The following is a 20,490-nucleotide window of genomic DNA, read 5'->3' as shown; positions in this document are numbered from 1 at the left end:
CGTCACGGTACACGAGGGGGTGGGTGGTCAACACCACGCCCGACCGCCTTTGTCTCCCCGGTGGCGATATTTCCACACCGCACCAGTTGCTCGTTTTGAGGCTGAGTCGACCTACGGGGGAGGACCCAGGACCGGTTTGAATAATCGTTACCGGTGTTGGTGGTGGGAATCGACCTCGGGTCGCCTCCAGCAGCAGGCAGCTGGAGCAAGTGGCAGGCGCATCCGCCAGCAGTGGCCGCGAATAAGCTATTGCAGGGGCTGCGCCTCTATCCAGCAGCAGACCATCGCACACTCTGCGCAATGAGCGTTACAGGGAAAAAAACCCCACCCCCACCTGCGTCCCGCCGCTCACATCTCGTGACCGTATAAACACAAATACTACACGGAGCCACCCGAGCCTCTGTGGGCTATAGGATTGCGTCCGTAGGCTCCTCCCGGCCCCAAGTATTTTGGAAACCTGTCAAGGGGCCGGATGCTACCTTTTTTGCCGACAAAGTTTGCTCAGATAAGGGGCCATGCGTCACATCAAAGGGGGCGGGGGGGAGCGGCAGGTAAGGATTGTTACAGAGTTGTCGCGTCCAGACGACCAGGCCTGGCTCACGCTGCGACTCTCCCCTGCGCCCTCTCAGAGAGCCCCGCGTGCAAACAACAAAGATAAAAGTCTCCCCCCCCCGGTATAGCCTTGACAGGCTGTTGGGGGCAAGTGCTGTTGGCGAGTGGCAGCACCTGATGCGATGTTTACACACCGCACCAGGTACTCATTTGAGGCTGAGTTGACCGAGGGGAGGCCCAGGACCGGTTCAGATAATCGTCACCGGTGTTGGCTGCGAGTGGGAATCGAACTTTGTAGGGCAGCGCGCTGACTGCTACACGACCGCAAGAGGTCATGGGTTCGATCCCGACCCTGACGCCTGCTGTTTATTAGGAGTGTGCGTGTCTCATTCTCTCATCATCATCACGGTGGCTAGGATATGTTAACTACCTCGCCTGGTATACAGGAGGTCGTGGGTTCGATCCCGATCCTTGACGCCTGCTGCTGCTGTATATTTGGAGTTTGCGTGTCTCTCTCCCCGTGGTCGCGTGGCTTTTTCTCCGGGTCCTCCGGTTTATCCCCTCCACATTTAGAAACACGCGTTTAGAGCATTTTGCTGATATAAATTTCCACATGATAAGCCACTTCGTTGAGCTATCATTTGTGGCCAGGTCGCTTCTGAAGAGAGCTATGGAGCTCAGTGGGCCTTACCTGGTAAAATAAAATAAAAATATATTGATTTTGTTTTATAGTTTGCTATTAGCGAGTAGCACCGATGAACGCCTGAACAGCATCACTCCCGGCTGCCTTTGTCTCCCCAGTGCTGATATTTACACGCCACACTAGGCACAGTCACTAAGACACACACACACATACATATAGTTGCAAGCACGGACGCATAGAGTTTACACGTACAAACAAACAAATCCTTTATAGCCTTAACAGGCTTTTGGGGCAAGTGCTGTTAGCGAGCACCTGTGAAGGCCGGCACGGCACACGAGTGGGTGGGTGGCCAGCACCACTTCGGGCCGCCTTTGTCTCCCCAGTAGCGATATTCACACTCCGCACCAGCTACTGATTTGAGGCTAGCGGAGGCCCCAGTGCCGGTTCAGATAATCGTCACCGGTGTTTGCCGTGAGCAGAAGTCGAACTATTGTTTAGGGGTTCGGGATTAGGGTCTGTGACATTTCGGGAATAGACCCTTATTCCATAGCCCATGCGTGCATTATAGATTGATCTTCATTATAGATTGATTATAGATTGATCTTCATTATAGATTGATTCTAGATTGATCTTCATTATAGATTGATTCTAGATTGATCTTCATTATAGATTGATTCTAGATTGATCTTCATCGCAACGGCAGATACCACGTCGTGTGAATTGCAATGAGTAGGTCGCCCTCTGCTGGGTACGAGTACCATTGCAACTTGGGGCTAACAGCCCAGCCACCTCTTACACAGCGTGGCCCAAAAGTCAGGACACACAGGTTTATTGTTCTACAGGGTGGCCCAAAGATCAGGACACATTGGATTATTGCTATACAAGATGGCCTAAAAGTTAGGACACAAAGTACTTTTGTTTTACAGGGTGACCCAAAAGTTAGGATACAGAGGGTTATTCTATTTTTTTACAATTTAGACGGGATTATTTCATTTAGTACAGACAGTTTTAAACTGACTTCCAAAAGAAGAAATATGAATATGATAACAGATGAAATATTAGCTTGAAAATTAAACAATGATATTTGTTAAGGCCGGTGTTAAAATTAATGAATTACCCGATATGCCCTGACTTTTGTGCAACCCTGTATATATTTTGTACGAGCAAAATAATTGACGCTTTCCGCAAACATGTGTCTCTCCACACAACAAACACCACCTCTCCCGGGAGCGTAACTCATCAGCAACATCGCTTCAACACAAGCAGTACCGTAGGTAGAAAATGAAATAAATAACGACGTTTCGGGCGCAACACAAGCGTCAACACAAGCGTCAACACAAGCGTCCATCATCAGGTGACGGACGCTTGTGTTGCGTCCGAAACGTCGTGATTTATTTTATTTTCTACCCACGTGACTTTACCGAAAGAACCAACGAGTATGGATCCCTGCAGTCACGAAAGCCTCGAATCAAGATTGAAACAAGCAGCTACCTCCCACTTGGTTTTCACATTGAGTGTCTGATCAGCAGCAGTCGGGCTTACGCTTGTCAACAAGCAATGCTCGTGACCGACCCGACGTTTAAAGACAAGGACCTCTTCGAGTACTAGAGTCCGTGGTACTGACATTTACGCGGCAAAAAAAAAACCACAATAATATTGCAAAGAAAATATTTGTTAGAGAAATGCGTTGGTTATTATTATCATGATCATGACTCTGATATACGCCGTGCTGCGTGTGTTCAAAAGAGAGAAACGAAATATCCGACAGAGGAAACGCAGTGGGCCGGGAACGAAACAGAAGAGCGACAGCGGCTGGGAGTGCAGGCAGCCTCGTGGAGGTCAACTTGAGAGGTGATCGTTCATCGCGAAGGTTGCACGGGTTCGACCGCGTGAGCGTCTTCGTCTGTCGTGGATCGCGTCGCCTCGGTGCTGTTGTGAACACTTCCCTGGGTTCGTGAGCCCACCCCAAGCTGATTATGATCACCCACGGGCGTACGCAGCGAATTTTAATATTGTATGATAATCAGCAGCAGCCGCTGCGTCGTCAATCCACTGCTGAATAGATGACGGTGTCCCTAATGCTGTGTCTGTCACGGCGGCTGATTGACCGCGCCGATCGGTGGCGAGCGGCTGAAGGTGGACAGGGCCTTGGCGCCGGCTCAGATCGTTATCACTCGCCACTGACGAGACTCCAAATGTACCGCCACAGAAGGAGTGATGCACCTCAACTGGACCCAAAGGGTGACCGACGTATACGTAAGAGAAAGGTTGCACAATAGAAGAAGACAACCTGATGATGATGGTGGTGATGATGATGGCGGTGATGATGGTGGTGATGATGGTGGTGATGATGGTGATGGTGATGATGGTGATGATGGTGGTGATGATGAAGATCTTGGTCATCTCGGTCATCTCAGTCAGTCGAACCGTGGCCTCAAGGTGCACATGGCCTGGCACAAGCGTCGTGGTGACGTCACCGGCACTTAGTGGCGAATGGCGGTTATTGTTGTTGATGATGATGATGGTGGTGACGATGGCGGTGGTGGTGATGATGATGGTGGTGATTATGATGGTGGTGATGAGGATGGTGGTGATGAGGATGGTAATGATGGTGATGATGATGGTGATGATGATGGTGATGATGATGGTGGTGATGATGATGATGGTGGTGGTGATGATGATGGTGATGAAGGAAACTGGCACTATTTGGACACACACACACACATATATATAAAATGTAGGATGGACAACAATGAGGACATTAAAACTGTGTGTTGTTGTTATTGTTCGGAAGAATGGAAGGAACTGTAAATAGAGGAAGACCTAACAGCGATGCCGGCTTTGACGACGACATTAATGTGGCCACTGCTATGAGAGAGCATGTTGTTCAGTACACGGCAGAGGAAAGTGGAAACAAATGACTAAATGTGCAGTGTACACCTACGGGCTCCTGTGTCTGCCCGTGGATCGTGGTGACGAGGAGACGACTGATGGTAGCCGTGGCCAGAGAAACTCACTCCGAGAGAATGCCGGTTTCGGAGCGCGGTGCGCGCTAACCGCGGCACCACCGCTCATCCGCCCGTGGAACACGACGAGAGATGAACTATTTGCCGATGCCGGGACCAGCTCGGGTCACATCCTCAAGTCGAGCCGTGGCAATGTTGAGAACTCGGAGAATGAACGAACGCGCGCCCACAACACACACAAACGCACAATGAGTTGAGCGTCTCCGGCAGCCAAGGCGTGAGATGTGAGAGTTGGGTGCGAAATGTGACAACTCGGTCCGAACACGGAGGAGGAATGGCTGCGACACGCAGGGGGATACGACGCAGCCCCCGGGATTCAGAGCCCTCTCGGTACAAGGGGGGCCCTTGTAAGCGCTTCACCGGGCGAGGCAGCGGCACTTCGATTTAAGAGCTCGCAAAGAGCCGCCAGAGCGAGCACAATGTTCTCTCAGACTTTAAATAAATATCATATATATGTAAATAAAGAATGCCGCGCGACTCCCTTATTCCACGCGTGCGTGTCGAGGACGAGGAGCCAGAGCCCGGCTCGGCACGGAGAAGGCGGCGACGGCGAAACAAATGTGGACACCACCTGTTGGGTCTGCACGGGATCGAGTGCTGCGCCCTCGCACGCGTGGGGTTTCTCTCCAGGTGCTCTGAATTCCTCACACGTGTAGCCACATGGATTGGCTGATAACAACTTAATATATAGAGGACCGCAGAGCTGGGGCCGGCTCACCGCGTGGCTGCTCGTTCGTCCTTGGTTCATCCTAGCGCCTCTGAGTCATTCTCTCTCTGAGTCGTCCTCTCTCTCTCTGAGTTGTTTTCTCTCTGAGTCGTCCTCTCTCTCTCTGAGTCGTCCTCTCTGAGTCGTCCTCTCTCTCTGAGTTGTCCTCTGTACATCTGTATGTTGAACTTCTTTCGTACCGTACCGAGCCAACCGTGCTAATCGCTCACGGGAGGGGCGGGGGTGGGGGGTGGTTGTTCGCCCGTGCTTTGCCAGTGGCTCGGGTCGGGTGAAGGTTGGGCAAGCGATCCAGGAGGAGCCGTCAAACTCGAGATCACACGCCAGCCCACCTGAGCCGTGAAGCGTGATCCGGGATCGAACTCATCGTTAATGCGGTCGCTGGCGAGGAGGGGGGGGGGGGGTTAGACAGCTGCTGCAGTGGGTGCCGACCGCAGCGCCACCGCTCCATGCACTACCCCACCCCCGGGGGGTTTGGCACCGTGCCACTGCCATCGTCACGTTGCGTGTGCTGGCCGAGGTGACGCGCACGCGGATTTGGGTTTTTTTTTTTTACACGTGTCGGGTCAAATCGCCTGCCTGAGCGCGCCGCGGATCTCTCTCAGCACGTGGGCAGATTTCCACCACGTCGGGAAGGGTGCGAGGTGGTGCCTCCTCCGTTTTGTGTGGAAACGGGACGCGAATTCCTTCATCACTTGTGTCCTCGTTCCTGCGGTGTCCTTGCCAGCGTCCAACGCGTGAAGACAGTGAAGACCATCAATGAGCGCTGGAGTCGTTGTGCGCTGCTGTGGATGTGAACTCGAGCTCAGCGGTGGCACAATAGTCGCTGACGGACGGGGCTGTTGTTTCCACATCGCTGGATGTATGTCTTCATTGACTAACGCGCATACTCAAGAAGACACAATTACAATCGGGGCTTTATTATAGCGGCATCATTTGAACGTCGGTGGCGTCGCGGCCAGCGCGTTGCACTGTGAACCCGAACACAAAACATCGACTTCCGCTCACGGCCATGACCAGCGAGGATTATCTGAATCGGTTCTGGGCTTCCCCTAGGTCGACTCAGCCTCAAATGTAAAACATCGCCACTAGGGAGACAAAGGCGGCCGGGCGTGGTGTTGGCCACCCACCCCCTCGTGTGCCGTGCCGGCCTTCAGTACGACACGGCGATTTGGGTGATCTTTGTCTTTGTATCCGACTGATACTTGTCCACCCCTTGCATACGAGACGTTGATAAAAATATACCACGTCTGCTCAAAGTGCACCTAGCCTGGCACCCGTGCTGTTGGGGAAGTCACCGTGGCGACTTAGAAGGGACGACCGTGAAGAAAAGTGACGGAGTGACAGCTGCCCCGCGTAATCACCACCACCACGTGGTCTGTCCACCGCTGGATGCAGATCAGTGTGAGGATGACGTCTCTACCCTGCGTGTGCTCTCTGATCCACGTGCTCCAGCGGGGAGATGGAGCGACGAAATCAGCTCGCGTGGAATGCGCTTCGTGGGTTGTTACATCGCCAGATCATCGCCGTAGGAATCATCTCCTTATGAATCATCGCCATAGAAATCATTACCATTGAAATCATCACCGTAGAAATCATTACCGTATGTATCATCACCTTAGAATAATCGCCGTAGGAATCATCACCTTATGAATCATCACCGTAGAAATCATCACCCTAGAAATTATCACCGTAGGAATCATCACCTTATGAATCATCACCGTAGGAATTATTACCGTAGGAATCATCACCGTAGAAATCATCACCCTAGAAATCATCACCGTAGAAATCATCACCTTATGCATCATCACCGTAGAAATCATCACCGTAGCAATCATCACCGTAGAAATCATCACCCTAGAAATCATCACCGTAGTAATCATCACCTTATGAATCATCACCGTAGGAATGTATCACCGTAGGTCACCGCGGCGAAGTTTGAGCGAACAACGCATACCTGTACCTAGCTGTGAAAAAGAGCTTCACAGATCATCGGATTCCTCGGGCATAACGTCAGTATTGTGATGCTGAACGTGCTCGGGCAAACTCCTGCCCCCACAGTCTCTATTCTCGCGTGCTCGGCCATCGACTGTTAAACACTTCGTGGTGTTCGTCGAGCAATATTCATATTCCTTCAGCTCCCTGCCTGCGCACCTCGTTCTCTGCAATGTCGACTGTTGTTTTTGGTGTTTTGTTGCTGCTGCTGCTGCGCTGCACTTTACGTTGAACTTCTTTCGCACCGTACGTAACCAATCGTGCTGATCGCAGGTGCGGTGGAAGGACAACAAAGTAGGAAGACAAAATAAGAAGCGGTTCTAGAGAAATGAGCTCGCCAATCGAGATGACTTCGAAGTGCGTAGCTCCCAGAGGCTCCCTCATGTCGGGGGGAGGAGCGTTCCAGACGGCCGCAGAAGCACCGCGGATCTCGCGTGTGCAATATCCGGGCAGCAAGTGGCTACCACGGGACCATCGTCATCATCGTCATCACCATCATCCGTGTAAGCAATCAAACTCAACTCAGACTCAAAGTTGGAGGAAGAACATTGGGGAGGGAGATTCCATGAGTGAGTGAGGTGGAGGTTTGTGTGTGGGGGTGGGGGGGACAAGTGGACGGGGGGGGGGGTGAGTGAGGGGGGGGGTGGGGTGAGTGAGGGGAGTGGGGTGAGTGAGGGGGGTGAGTGAGGGGGGTGAATGAGGGGGAGTGGGGTGAGTGAGGGGGGTGAGTGAGGGGGGTGGGGTAAGTGAGGGGGTGAGTGAGGGGGGTGAGTGAGGGGGGTGGGGTAAGTGAGGGGGTGAGTGAGGGGGGTGGGGTGAGTGAGGGGGTGAGTGAGGGGGGGGTGGGGTGAGTGAGGGGGGTGAGTGAGGGGGGGGTGAGTGAGTGGGGTGAGGGGGTGGGGTGAGTGAGGTGAGGGGGCAGTGACCTGGGAGCGTCACGGGAGAAAGCTCAGGGTGGAGCCCACGTCAAGTAATGCATGTTTACAGATTGCGTGGAGGATAAGGCTTGCGGTGGCTTCCTCTACCTGGTCTTACATTTCCACTCCGTGTATGTTGCCTGTGTGTGTGTGGATCTTGCCTGTGTGTGCGTGTGTGTGTGTCAGGATGTGTGTACGTAGGATGTGGTGTGTGTCTGTGTGTGTGGGGAGCGGTGGTGCAGCGGTTAGCGCTGCCCTGCGAACCCGGCGACCCGAGTTCAATTCCCGCTCGCGCCAACACCGGTGACGATTATCTGAACCGGTCCTGGGCCTCCCCTAGGTCGACTCAGCCTCAAATGAGCACCTGATGCGGTGTGTAAACATCGCCACTAGGGAGACAAAGGCGGCCGGGCGTGGTGTTGGCCACCCACCCCCTCGTGTACCGTGCCGGCCTTCATAGGTGCTCGCTAACAGCACTTGTCCCAAAAGTATGTTGAGGCTATATGGGGGATCTTTGTCTTTGTGTTTCTGAGCATCTGTGTGTGTGTATGGGGAGCGGTGGCCCAGTGGTTAGCGCGCTGCGTTCCGATACCAATAACAGCGGACAGCGAATATTTTCACCATGTCCTGTACTTCCCCTAGGTCGATTCATCCTTAAATCAGTATCTGTTAGTGGTGTGTAAACATCAGCGCTGGGAAGACAAAGCACAACGATCATTGCGTCATTCATCTGCAATGTCCCGTGCGAAGCGATGAATCGTGGTTCATTGATAACTTTTGGAACGATGAATGGGAGTTCATTGATTAAAATGCGACTCTGAACCGCCCTCTCTCTATCTCTGTTCTATTGTTGAGTAAACGAGTTGCAGCCGTGACTTGTGTGCCACTCGTCTTCATCCTGAGACCCCCAACTGTGGCCCCCTTCTGTGCGTGGCGAGTGACTCCACCAGTTCATTAGCATCGCGATGTCACGAGCGACTCCGTTGATGCGCGGCGACGCCACGGCGGGGAAGGACGACGCGATACAAAACGAACACTTTATTTTGTTGATGAAATAATAGGAATTGACGAGGCAGACAATACAAAGGACACGCAGCAAAGAAGGCGAATTCACTCAGACGAGGCAGAACAAAGGAGACACGGGGTCGGTCGATGTCTGCGTAAGTGCACCCCCTGGACACCGTGACGATGCATTGCATCGCAGTGAAGGAGGGGAGGCAGGGTGGAGGTGGTGTGGTGGTGGTGGTGGGGGTGGTGGGGGTGGTGGTGGTGGGGGTGAGTGTGGTGGGGGTGGTGGTGGTGGGGGTGAGTGTGGTGGTGGGGGTCGTGGGGGTGAGTGTGGAGGGGGTGTGGTGGTGGGGGTGAGTGTGGAAGGTGGTGGTGGTGGTGGTGGGGGTGAGTGTGGAGGTGGTGTTATACTCGTCTTGGGGTGTGTGGGGTGGAGTGTCGGGGGGGGGGGTACGGGGTGGGATCGGGGGTAGAAGGGGAGGCGAGGTGTTTGAGGAGTGGTGGCGCAACGCCGGTGACGATTATCTGAATCGGTCCTGGGCCTCCCCTTGGTCGACTCAGCCTCGAGTGATTACCTAGTGCGGTGTGTAAAAACATTGCCACTGGGGAGAGACAAAGGCGGTCGGGCGTGGTGCTGGCCACTCACCCCCTCGTGTGCCGCTCACAGTAGTAGCTGGTGGTGGGGGTCATTATTTCCCGTCGTGGTAGCGAAGTTCCTCGCTTGGTCTTGCAGAGAGCTTCACGGTCGGAATCCAGCGGCCGCCCTGATTAATACTGCGGTGTGAACTCAACCGCGACGGTACCGCGCGTCACACGGTGAGGCGAGGGTTGGTGGATCACCGCACAGATGTTGTCAAACTCCATTCGCGCCGGCGTTGCGGAGCAAGTGGACCCCCGCACGCTCCGGGTGTCTCCGGGTGCTGCGAGTTTCCCCCCACGTTGTGAAACGCTCACGAAATCGGCCGATACCACCGTGATATGTGGAGGGCCGCGAGAGCTTGGGCACATTTCTTGGGGGCGGCTAGCCGCGTGGCCTGCCTTGCCTGCCTGCGATTCCTCGTCGCGTCGATAGCGCAGTGTTCTCAGTCGGATCGTGGTCTTTTTTTCGCCCCCCCCCCCCCCCCCCCTGGCTAAAACAATCGCCGTAACAACAACAACGATGAATAGTAATTTCGAGGAGGAGGAGGAGGAGGGCACGTGGCTTGCTGGCACGCGGCCTCCTCTCGAGGTGACGAAATTCACATCTCGCGCGCACGTGGCGCGCGCGCCTAACGAAGGGGTCCGCGCGGAGCGGTCACGTGATTAATCAATTGATTGCTTTCGCACGCTCCTTGTTTATTTTCGTTACTGGTTCGCGTTGGTGGTGGTTGGTGGGGGATGTCCACATTCGTCAGGCTCACCACGCGTTGCAATGATGGCGTTCGTACTGTGGCCGTTCGAAATGACAAAACCGGTAACCGTTTGTTCAGCTGTCTCCCTGAATCGGTTACCGGTTCAGGGGATCGATTACCCACACCTGTCAGCCCATACGGTTTAGCCCGTATTCTTGTACAGGGAAATTGAGTTGTCAAGTCCATACGGCGTACAGCCGTTTCAATACGAGCATAAACATTGTGTTGGTCTGTTTGTGTTTCTCCCTTGTGATCGAACTTTGTAGGATGACCGTTGAGATTCATAGGGGGCACGGGGTGACCGATAAGTTCTGAATTGGTCTGTAATAAAGTGGGGCACTGATAAGGGGTTGACAGGTCTGTGTTAACAATGAACCGGTTAATCGTGAACCGGTAACCCGGGTCTCTCCAATGGAACGTCAGTTGGCGGTGTCACCACGCAGATCTTGAAACTGGCACCGCTGCTGTGTCAGCTCCTTACCTCCCTCCGTCGAGAAGATGAACAGCCCCTGACGGGTATTGGCTCGAGACGTTTATAACCGTACGGAGTTGCGAAACGGTAACCGGTTTTTACCGGTTTGTGTGCTGTTACGGTGATCGGAAATGCAACCTAATCGATTTAAAAACCCCATATATATTCAGGCAAGCCTCGCCGAGTCTCAAGACTGCTGCCTACAATAGCATATTTGAGCAATGATTTACGGAGTATATTCATGTTAATCACTTTGGACTTACAATCAACCAAGGCGGCATTACGAAGTAAAATTGACGAACGTGAATTATTGTCGATATGAGAATGTAGCCGTTGGTGCGCTCCTTCTCTTTACAGGTCTGAACCAGAGATGGAAATTCCACATTCCTACGGCGGGGCGAGGGTGGTGGGGGCTAAAGAGGCGGGCGAGTGTGTCTGTAGGATAACGGTTGTTGAATTAGCCATAAAGTGGTAGCTATTTTATCGACCCCAGAGGGATGATGTGCTGACTACACATAGAAAGTACGGCATGGGAAACAGGGGGCCTTTGTGTTAACACCACGTTCTACGAATAGTGCAAATACAACATGTAAAGATGTTTATTAAATATAATATTTCACACATTCGTCAATAACACGGTGACCTTAAAATATACAACATATTTTAAAACTAAATTTAATTTAGCAGGTGTAAGGCCCCTGAGCTTTACAGCTCTATTTCAGAAGCGACCTGGCCGCAAATGATAGTTCAACTCAGTGGCTTAATAGGCGACGTTTCGGGCAACGAGCCTACTTCATAGAACACGAGCTGTGTCCTCGTGGTTGCGAGCTCTCTGTGCCGCCGACAACGAACTCGGGCCACCTGGGTTCGATTCCTGCTCACGGCCAACGGGGCTCACGAATATCCAGAACCAGCCCCCCCCCCCACGGGGCCTCGTCGACTCGGCATCGACGGCGGGGAGACAAAGGCGGCCGGGCGCGATGCCGTGCGTCAATGGGAACGCAGCATCGTGGATTGACAGAGGGCTATAAATCATTTTAGATAATTAATTACCTTGTTGTTGGTGGTGCTACTTCCTCGTGCGGGCTCCAGTCAAGGAAAGAAAACAGCGCGCGGCAGAGGCGTTCCGCTCGGCACGTGGAGAGCCTCACTTTCACACCTCTCCCTCTCTCGCTCGCACCCCCTCGCTCACCCTCTCGCTCGCACCCCCTCGCTCTCACCCCCTCACTCTCACCCCCTCTCTCTCACCCTCTCTCTCTCGCTCGCACCCCCTCTCTCTCACCCCCTCGCTCTCACCCCCTCTCTCACCCCCTCGCTCTCACCCCCCTCGCTCTCACCCCCTCGCGCTCACCCTCTCACCCCCTCACTCTCACCCCCTCTCTCACCCCCTCTCTCACCCCCTCTCTCACCCCCTCTCTCACCCCCTCTCTCAACCCCTCTCACTCACTCACCCTCTCACTCAGTCACCCTCTCACTCACTCACTCACCCTCTCACTCACTCACCCTCTCACTCACTCACCCTCTCCCCCACTCTCACTCACCCTCTCACTCACCCTCTCCTCCTCTCAATCACTTTCTTTCACCATCTCGCCGTCCCTCTCAACCTATTACTCACTTTCTCTCTCTCAAAGACAAAGATCCCCCGTATAGCCTCAACAGACTGTTGGGGCAAGTGCTGTCAGCGAGCAACTATGAAGGCCGGCACGGCACACGAGGGGGTTGGTGGCCAGCACCACGCCCGGCCGCCTTTGTCTCCCCAGTGGAGATGTTTACACGGTGCAGCAATTTATATAATTTTCACTGGTCATGGCCGTGAGCGGGAGTCGAACTTGGGTGTAGTGCACCGCCCTCACCGCTACGCTACCGCTCCGCACATCCACGAAGACAACAACTGCCGCCCTTCGCAACAAAGTGGCCGCAACGTCACCGCGGCGCTTGTGCCAGGCTAGGTGCACTTTAAGGTCGTCAACGTGAAGTGTCGAAGGCTCGCTGGTAGCGGGAATCGAAATCGGGTCACCGGGTTTGTGGCTCAGTGCGCTAAGCACTGCGCCACCGCTCTCTTTCTCTCGTCCTCAATCTCTCACACAGCCCTGCCTGGCTCCCTTCCCCTGCTGCTAAAGCACTCTCCATCACCCCCCGCTGGGCCGAACACACGGCAAGTTAATCCACAACACACTGCGCCACTACCACCACCGCCACCACCGCCACCACCTCAACTCAAAACATGCCCAGCCCGGGCCATGTGCGTGACGCTAAGCCACGAACATCTGCAATAACAATTTGCTTTCGGGGAATTGTCGGGCACGTGTTGCATTCATTCATTAATGCTGCGTTCGTTGCGGCTTCCACCCCATCGCGTCCACGTTTTAATCCAGCCTTCAGCTGTGAAATGTATACACAGAAAATTGTGCTTTGGAAGCAAAAGGAATACGTTGAGCACACGCACGCAAATGTGTACAATGTGTATCCCCGTACATTCTAAGTGCATTGCTATAGAAGGATACCGCATCTAGACTGGAATAAGTAATACACAGGTTGCAACAGTGAAGAGGTCAACATGATGATGATGATGATGCAGTCAGTGGTGAGAAGGGCACGTTTTGTTGACGTGACAACCCTTACTAGTTGGCTGTGTCGGGCGGTGGCGGGTTTAACGACACATTTATATATATTTACGCGATCTAACCTAAAAAAACCTCGATCATGTGGTGAAGTTGTTGTTGTTAATTGTGCTTGTGCACCACTGCCAACGCAGCAACAGTAGCAACATCACGAGGTAGTTAGTGTGCAATTGCAGGCAGTGGTCACGATTTAAAAACCTTCGATCCCAACCCTGACGCCTGCCGCTGTATATTTGGAGTTTGCGGTGTCTCTCTGGTTATTCCTTCCACATTTCGAATCGACATCCACGCGTTTAAGAGTATTTGACCGCCGCTATAAATATCCACGTTACGATAAGCCACTTGGCCGGGCTATCATCTGTGGCCAGGTCGCTTGTGAAACCATGAGCGACACATCTCAGTGGGGCCCTGCTTGATTAAAATAAACAAAACACACCAGTTGTAGTAGCAGCAGCAGCACTGTGTTCAATAGGCTCATGGGTACGTCGATCGTCGCTATCAAGTTCCGCTCTTCTCAGCTCACTTCAATTCAACCAGCTCTCCTCCGACCTATTTACTTCCTCGTTTTTGGTCAAGTTTGATAAAAAAAAAATGCCTCTATATTTATGTTAACAAATTAAAACTGAAATAAAACCAGCGGACGATGTTTCATTCGCACCCTTCGTCTCTCCACGCCAGAACGCGTCCCTTACACGTCCCATCAGCAGCACGCATTCTGAGAGTTCATTATTTCGGCAGCATTGATCCAAGACAAGCAACACTACGGTCCGGCTTCTACATACATGGTTTCATCGGCAGAGTCTGCGCGCGTGTGCTCACCGCATAGTCTCAATGTGGGCAACACGAGTTTTCGATCGCGGGTAGCCCAGCGAGGCGCAACAGGCGAGGCGCACGCCCTGTGATTACCGAGGTGGCAGATTTCCCACGCTGGGCTGTTTACTCTTGACACCGTTCTCCCACAGTGAGAATAATTCGCAACCCATTCCAACAATCTCGACAAAGACAAAGCCCACCCTCCAACGCCGTGTAGCCTGCAACGGACTGTTGGGGCAAGTGCTGTTCAGCGAGCAGCACCTATGAAGGCCGGAACAGCACACGAGTGGGATGGGTGGCCGGCACTACGCCGGGCCGCCTTTGTCTTCCCAGTGCGGATGTTTACTACACACCGCACCAGGTAATCATTTGAGGCTGAGTCGACCTAGAGGAGGCCCGGGACCGCTCGCCACATCCACGAAGACACGTGCACACACAACAACAGCCGACATTCGCCACGAAGTGGTCATAACGTCACCGCGTCACTTGTGCCAGGTAACAATTTGAGGCCGAGTCGACCTAGGGGAGGTCCAGGACCGGTTCAGATAATCGTCACAGTGTGTTGGCCGTGAACGGGAATCGAACTCGGGTCGCTGGGTTCCTAGCGTAGCGCGCTAACCGCGACACCACCGCTCCCCACCACCCACCCACCCACCCACACGGACCCAGCAGGCACGCCATATGGCTCATAGCTCCCCGCAGAGGCTCACCACGGCCCCCCTCTGCGCGCTCACACCCCGCCCCCTCCGCGACCCCCCGAATCCCCCCCCCCAACATCCCTCCTCCCCGTACCAGCCTAGGTGCTGGACATGTGCCGGCTCGCGCTATATAAGCGGCCGACGACTGGCAACACAGAGTCATCACGCACTAGCGCCCGTCCGCTCCGTCTCGAGCCTCTCTCTCTCTCTGTCGTAGCTTGAGTTCACGATGGCTACTGCTACTACTGCTACTACTGCTGCTACTGCCGCTGATGCTGCTGATGCTGTGTCCATCAAGCAACGCCGCACCGGTCAAGCGACGTCCAGCGAAGGAGGCCGGCGTCCAAGGTGAGCTTCGCGGGACTCACACCGCCACTCCCCACCCACCACCACCACATCTCCTAGGACCAAGGTCGACTCAGCCGTAATAAATTCGTATCTGGTGCGGTGTGTAAAAATCCGAAGTGGGGAGACAAAGGCGGCCGCGCGTGGTGTTTGCCACGCCACCCTCTCGTGTGCAGTTCCTGCCTTCCGTAGATGCTCGCTAACAGCACTTGCCCCAATGGTCTAGTAAAGCCTATACGGGAGTCTTTGTAGTTGTATTTGTGTGGGGAGCGGTGGTGCAGAGGTTAGCGCGCTGCGCTATTAAATCCGAGCCACGAGTACAGCATCTGAACAGGCGCTGGGCCTCCCCTAGCTCGACTCGGCCTAAAATAAGTTAAGGGCATCGTGTGCGTGTAAGTGTTGAGCGCGTGGCTTAGCAGGCAACTTCTCATTTCGATTGGGGGTCGGGTCACACTCGGAGGTAGGCGAATTACTCGGTTCACTGATGGTGAGGGGGGAAGGGGGGGGGCGAGTAAGTTGGAACCTGTAGGTCCCGAAATCTTCTGGGCTGTCATTTGATTGGTGGCCCGAATTAAGAATTAAAAGAAAAGTGTGGTTTTCGGATGTTTGTGTTGTTGTAAAAGCACAGGCCGGACTGACACGTGTGCCTACAGATCAACTTTCGGCAACCAAAGTTATAAAAAGCGACTTTTATTTTCGAATTGGTTAACAACAACAACAAAACAACTCTAATATTTACAAGGGCCGCGATGCAATTGTGAATGCATACACACACGCACACACACACTCACGCGCACACACACTCGCACACACACACATGCACACACACACGCACACACACACACGCGCACACACACACGCGCACACACGCACACACAAACACACACACACGCACACACACACACGCGCACACACACACGCGCACACACGCACACACAAACACACACACACGCACACACTCGCACACACACACACGCACACACACACGCGCACACACACACGCGCACACACGCACACACAAACACACACGCACGCACACGCACACACAAACACACACACACACACACACGCACACGCACGCACACGCACACACACACGCACACACAAACACACACACACAAACACACACGCACGCACACGCACACACACACGCGCACACACGCACACACAAACACACACGCACGCACACGCACACGCATGTACGTAGCGTGTCACGGAGCGGTACCTAAAAGAGCCGCCGCATGCGACCCGAGTTCGATTCCCGTTCACGGCAACCAACACCGGTGACAATTATCTGAACCGGTCCTGGGCCTCCCCTAGGTCGACTCAGCCTCAAATGACTACCCGGTGGCGGTGTGTAAACATCGCCACTGGGGAGACAAAGGCGGTCGGGTGTGGTGCTGGCCACCCACCCCCTCGTGTGTCGTTCCGGCCTTCACAGGTGCTACTCGCTAACAGCACTTGCCCCAACAGCCTGCTCAGGCTATACGGGGGATCTTTGTAACGGCGCATCATCAGCGTGATGATCATCATCAGTGACGAGTGGAATGCCGTGCAGAGACACAAGGCGGTGATGTACATCACCAACCATCAGCAGCATGATGATCATCATCAGTGGCATTATCATCAGCAAATGAGAATTTAACAAAAATATTGTCGCGTAATCTCACACGTCCTGTGCTAACAATGCATTGACACGTTGCTGCTGATGCTGATGACACTGCTGCTAGTAATGATGCTGTTACTGCTGCTGATGATTCTGCTGCTGCTGATGATGCTGCTGCTGCTGATATCATTGCAGCTATTAGTTGTGGCGATACTGCTGCTCTTGATGAATACGATGCTGCCGCTTTTGATGCTGGTAATTGACTCAAATTGCCCTCCCCATCACAGCCTCTGCAAACTGTGGAGACCTTGGGAAGAGTGCTCATTCGGAGATTCTCAAGGAAGGACAAACGCAGCTACTCCGGTACGTTTCACGAGTTACAGCCGCCCAGGATCCCAGACGATGAGTGCAGCGGCGTGAGACGCCAGTTGCCCGGCTGCACCTTTGCCTGTTTGTACATTTATAAAACACAGTTAATAACAATGTCAACACGTGTCACAATATCATTGTGTTAAGCCTCTGTCCTTCGCGCCTGATTGGCTCACGAGTGACGACGTCACACCTCAGCCCCTCCTCTACTTAAGAGCGAATCAGGGAGGAGGATTTCTCCACAACTCTGGCCGTCGCCTGATGATGCTGCTGCTGGTGGTTGTTGTTGTTGTTGTAATGTACTGGCGAAACGTCACGGTACCAGAATTGTAAATGTTGTAGTGCGTTTACCCTCCAACACACTACCGGCGAGTGCTGCACGTTCTGTTTACGTGACAAGCTTTACTAATTGGCTGTGTCGGGTGGTGGTGGGTTTAACGACACATTCATATTTACGCGATCCAACGCGAAAAAAAACACCTCTATTATGGATAATATCGTTATTGTTATTATTATTTTTGCTGACGATGCTAAACTGGATGAATGTGTGCGTGTGTTCGTGTGCCGTTTAGGAGACACTAAGACAACATTTACGCCGAGTGCAGAAACCCGCCAGCAAGCTGTCATTCAAACACCCAGTCAAGTGAGTCGGCGCTTCCACACCGCGACTGACGGGGACACGAGACGACTCCGAATCTGTATTTAGACTGCACGAGGAATCGTATGAGCTGTGAAGCTCGTGTTTTTGTTTACACGGATGTTCAGTAGGGGCACGTCAGCGATCGATAGGTGGATCGTGCACGAAGCATTGGCATCTTAATCATCATCGGCATCATCATCGTCATCATCGGCATCATCATCATCATCGGCATCATCATCGAGTCATTTGAATGTAACCAGGATGCGAATCGCATCGTGACGATTTGAACTCGTAACGTCGTGTCACTGCTGAGCATCTGCTCCTCGCTCTCATCCAGTAATAATAATCGTCATCATCATGACATAGCACAACCACCTATATTCTCAGCAGCTCTCCTGCCATATTTTTCACCTGATGACGATTGCTTGTGTTGCGATCGAAACGTCGTGATATTGTTATTTATTTTATTATTCTTTGTTTTATCTACGTGGCTTTGCCGAAAGACCCAAAGAATATGCACTGATATAGCCAGTGACACACGACCTGTAGCCACCGTCATACTGGATGTGGTGTGCTGGGTGCTGAATATGAAGTCAGGTCGCTCAATCAGACAGCCTCGGTTGAAAGTAAATCCCCTGTCAGATAGCATAACGCGCTGATAGCATCACTAGCTGATAGCACAATCATTTGAAATCATCATCTGCTGATAGCATAACCATCTGATAGCATAACCATCTGATAGCATAACCATCTGATAACCAGCTGACAGCATCATAACCAGCTAATAATATAACCATATGATTGCCAGCTGATAACATAATCAGCGGATAACATAACCAGCTGATAACATAACCAGCTGATAGTATAACTATCTGATAACCAACTGATATTATAACCAGCGGATAGCATAGCCATGTGATACCCAGCTGACAGGCTGACCCCCCCCCCCTGTGTATGTGTGTGCTCCGCCAGGCTGTACTGGTCCCGGTCGCGCGTCTTCGACCACCTGTACGCGGACGGGGAGCGCCTCCTCGAGGGCTTCCCGGTGCAGGCCACCATCGCCCTGCGCGACTCGGACAGCGAGGAGAGCGACTCGGAGGACAGCGAGGACGAGCGAGAGGACGTGGAGGAGTGATTCGGGGGCGGGGGGCGACGTTACCCGCTCGACGTCGCTCAACGTCCCTCAACGTCGCTCGACGTTATTCCACGTCGCTCGGCATCAATCGACGTCGCTCAACGTCACTCAACGTCGCTCGACGCCGTTCGACGCCCAGCGCGGTTGGCTACGTCCGGTGCGAAAGAAGTTTCAACGGCGCACGCCGCGCCTACACTCGTCCCCGCGTTCACGGACACGAGAGACGATGGGGAGGACCGCGCGGTGGCTACGCCGCTGCACGTGATCCAGCAGCTGTGCAGGCAGCAGCCAGGGTTGGTGGATTGCCACGCAGATGGGGTTCCGAAACTCCCTCCCTTAGCCGTGGGTGGGCGTCGGAGAGTAGGCCGAGTCCTGGCTCGACAGGAGAACGCGGCACAGCGGAGTGTGTGGACTCACCTCCATCTGTTTCGTCTGTACGGGATAGAGCGTTGCCCCCCTTCCCACTCTGGGTTTTTGTTCCGCGTGCTCCGGTTTCATTCCCGCACGTGTCAACACTTGACGGGGAAACGTGCGTCACGTGGGTCACCTGCGTCACGTGCCTTGCGCGCGTCACGGGCGTCACGTGACAGGAGATCGCGTCGCTATTCTGAATGTGTTCATAGTACGGTGCGGTGTTGTTGTCCTTGTTGTTGCTATTTATTGTCTCGCACTTTGTACATCAACCCTGTGACATATGTTAAAATATATATTTAAGTACGTGTATACTTTTTATAAGCGTGATGTAATAAACACGAGTTGTGAGTGAGACCGTGAGTTTGCACGTGTGATTTGTGCACACCCTTAGAGACTCATGGGCTCATAGTGGTCGTGCCACAGACGCCGAGCTGAGGGCCTGGCTTCGAATCCGCGTCGCAGCCGCTACCCGTGGTCGAACCGGGTTCTCTAGGGTAGTGGGTTTAGGGGCCGTCCATAAATGACGTCACGCGATTTTGGACGATTTTGACCCCCCCCCTCCTCGTCACACGGCGTCACAAAAAATCACCCCCCCCCTCAAATATGACGTCACAAATCTCTTTAAACTATTGTCGATGTAGTGCGTATTGAATGTGGCGCTGCACTTTGATGTTGTAGGAGAAAACATTTATTAAAAAGTATATTTAATTAAGTAGAACGTGTTGTCTATATGTATTTAAAGTTGCGCATTTTGATGTGACGTCACATTTCTCAACTCCCCCCCTCCCCCTCGTCACGCATCGTCACAAATGTCTGACCCCCCCCCTAGGTGCGTGACGTCATTTAAATACCCATAGATTCTCACAGAGACCCATGTAATAAAATAAAGACCCATAGACTCACACAGAGGTCCATAGACTCACACAGAGACCTATGGACTCACATAGAGACCCATAGACTCACGTAAAGACCCATAGACTCACACATAGACCCATAGACTCACACAGAGACCCATAGACTCACACAGAGACCCATAGACTCACACAGAGACCCATAGACTCACACAGAGACCCATAGACTCACACAGAGACCCATAGACTCAAATAAAGACCCATAGACTC

General features: G+C 53.1%; 1 protein-coding gene across 1 annotated transcript; it reads left to right on the top strand.

The window, feature by feature from the left end:
* The first annotated feature begins 515 nt into the window (after positions 1 to 515).
* LOC144947803 (protein ripply1-like) lies at positions 516 to 19,367 on the top strand. The gene is made up of 3 exons (XM_078877156.1): positions 516 to 551; positions 17,753 to 17,823; positions 18,793 to 19,367. Exons 1-3 carry the CDS (start codon positions 516 to 518, stop codon positions 18,953 to 18,955), a joined length of 270 nt encoding a protein of 89 aa, XP_078733282.1. The 3' UTR covers positions 18,956 to 19,367.
* The last annotated feature ends 1,123 nt before the right edge of the window (positions 19,368 to 20,490 follow it).

This window comes from Lampetra fluviatilis, chromosome 47, assembly GCF_964198595.1.
Source record: "Lampetra fluviatilis chromosome 47, kcLamFluv1.1, whole genome shotgun sequence".
Taxonomy (NCBI): domain Eukaryota; kingdom Metazoa; phylum Chordata; class Hyperoartia; order Petromyzontiformes; family Petromyzontidae; genus Lampetra; species Lampetra fluviatilis.
The sequence above is the reverse complement of the archived record's forward strand: the minus strand, read 5'-3'. Positions and strand labels throughout refer to the sequence as shown.

What these genes read in the sequence shown, in the direction of transcription:
- LOC144947803 (XM_078877156.1), top strand. Translation starts at nt 516, where the DNA reads ATGCGTCACATCAAAGGGGGCGGGGGGGAGCGGCAG. An exon ending in GGGGCGGGGGGGAGCGGCAG is followed by an intron (nt 552 to 17,752) that starts GTAAGGATTGTT and finishes TGTGCCGTTTAG; the next exon opens with GAGACACTAAGACAACATTT. An exon ending in TCATTCAAACACCCAGTCAA is followed by an intron (nt 17,824 to 18,792) that starts GTGAGTCGGCGC and finishes GTGCTCCGCCAG; the next exon opens with GCTGTACTGGTCCCGGTCGC.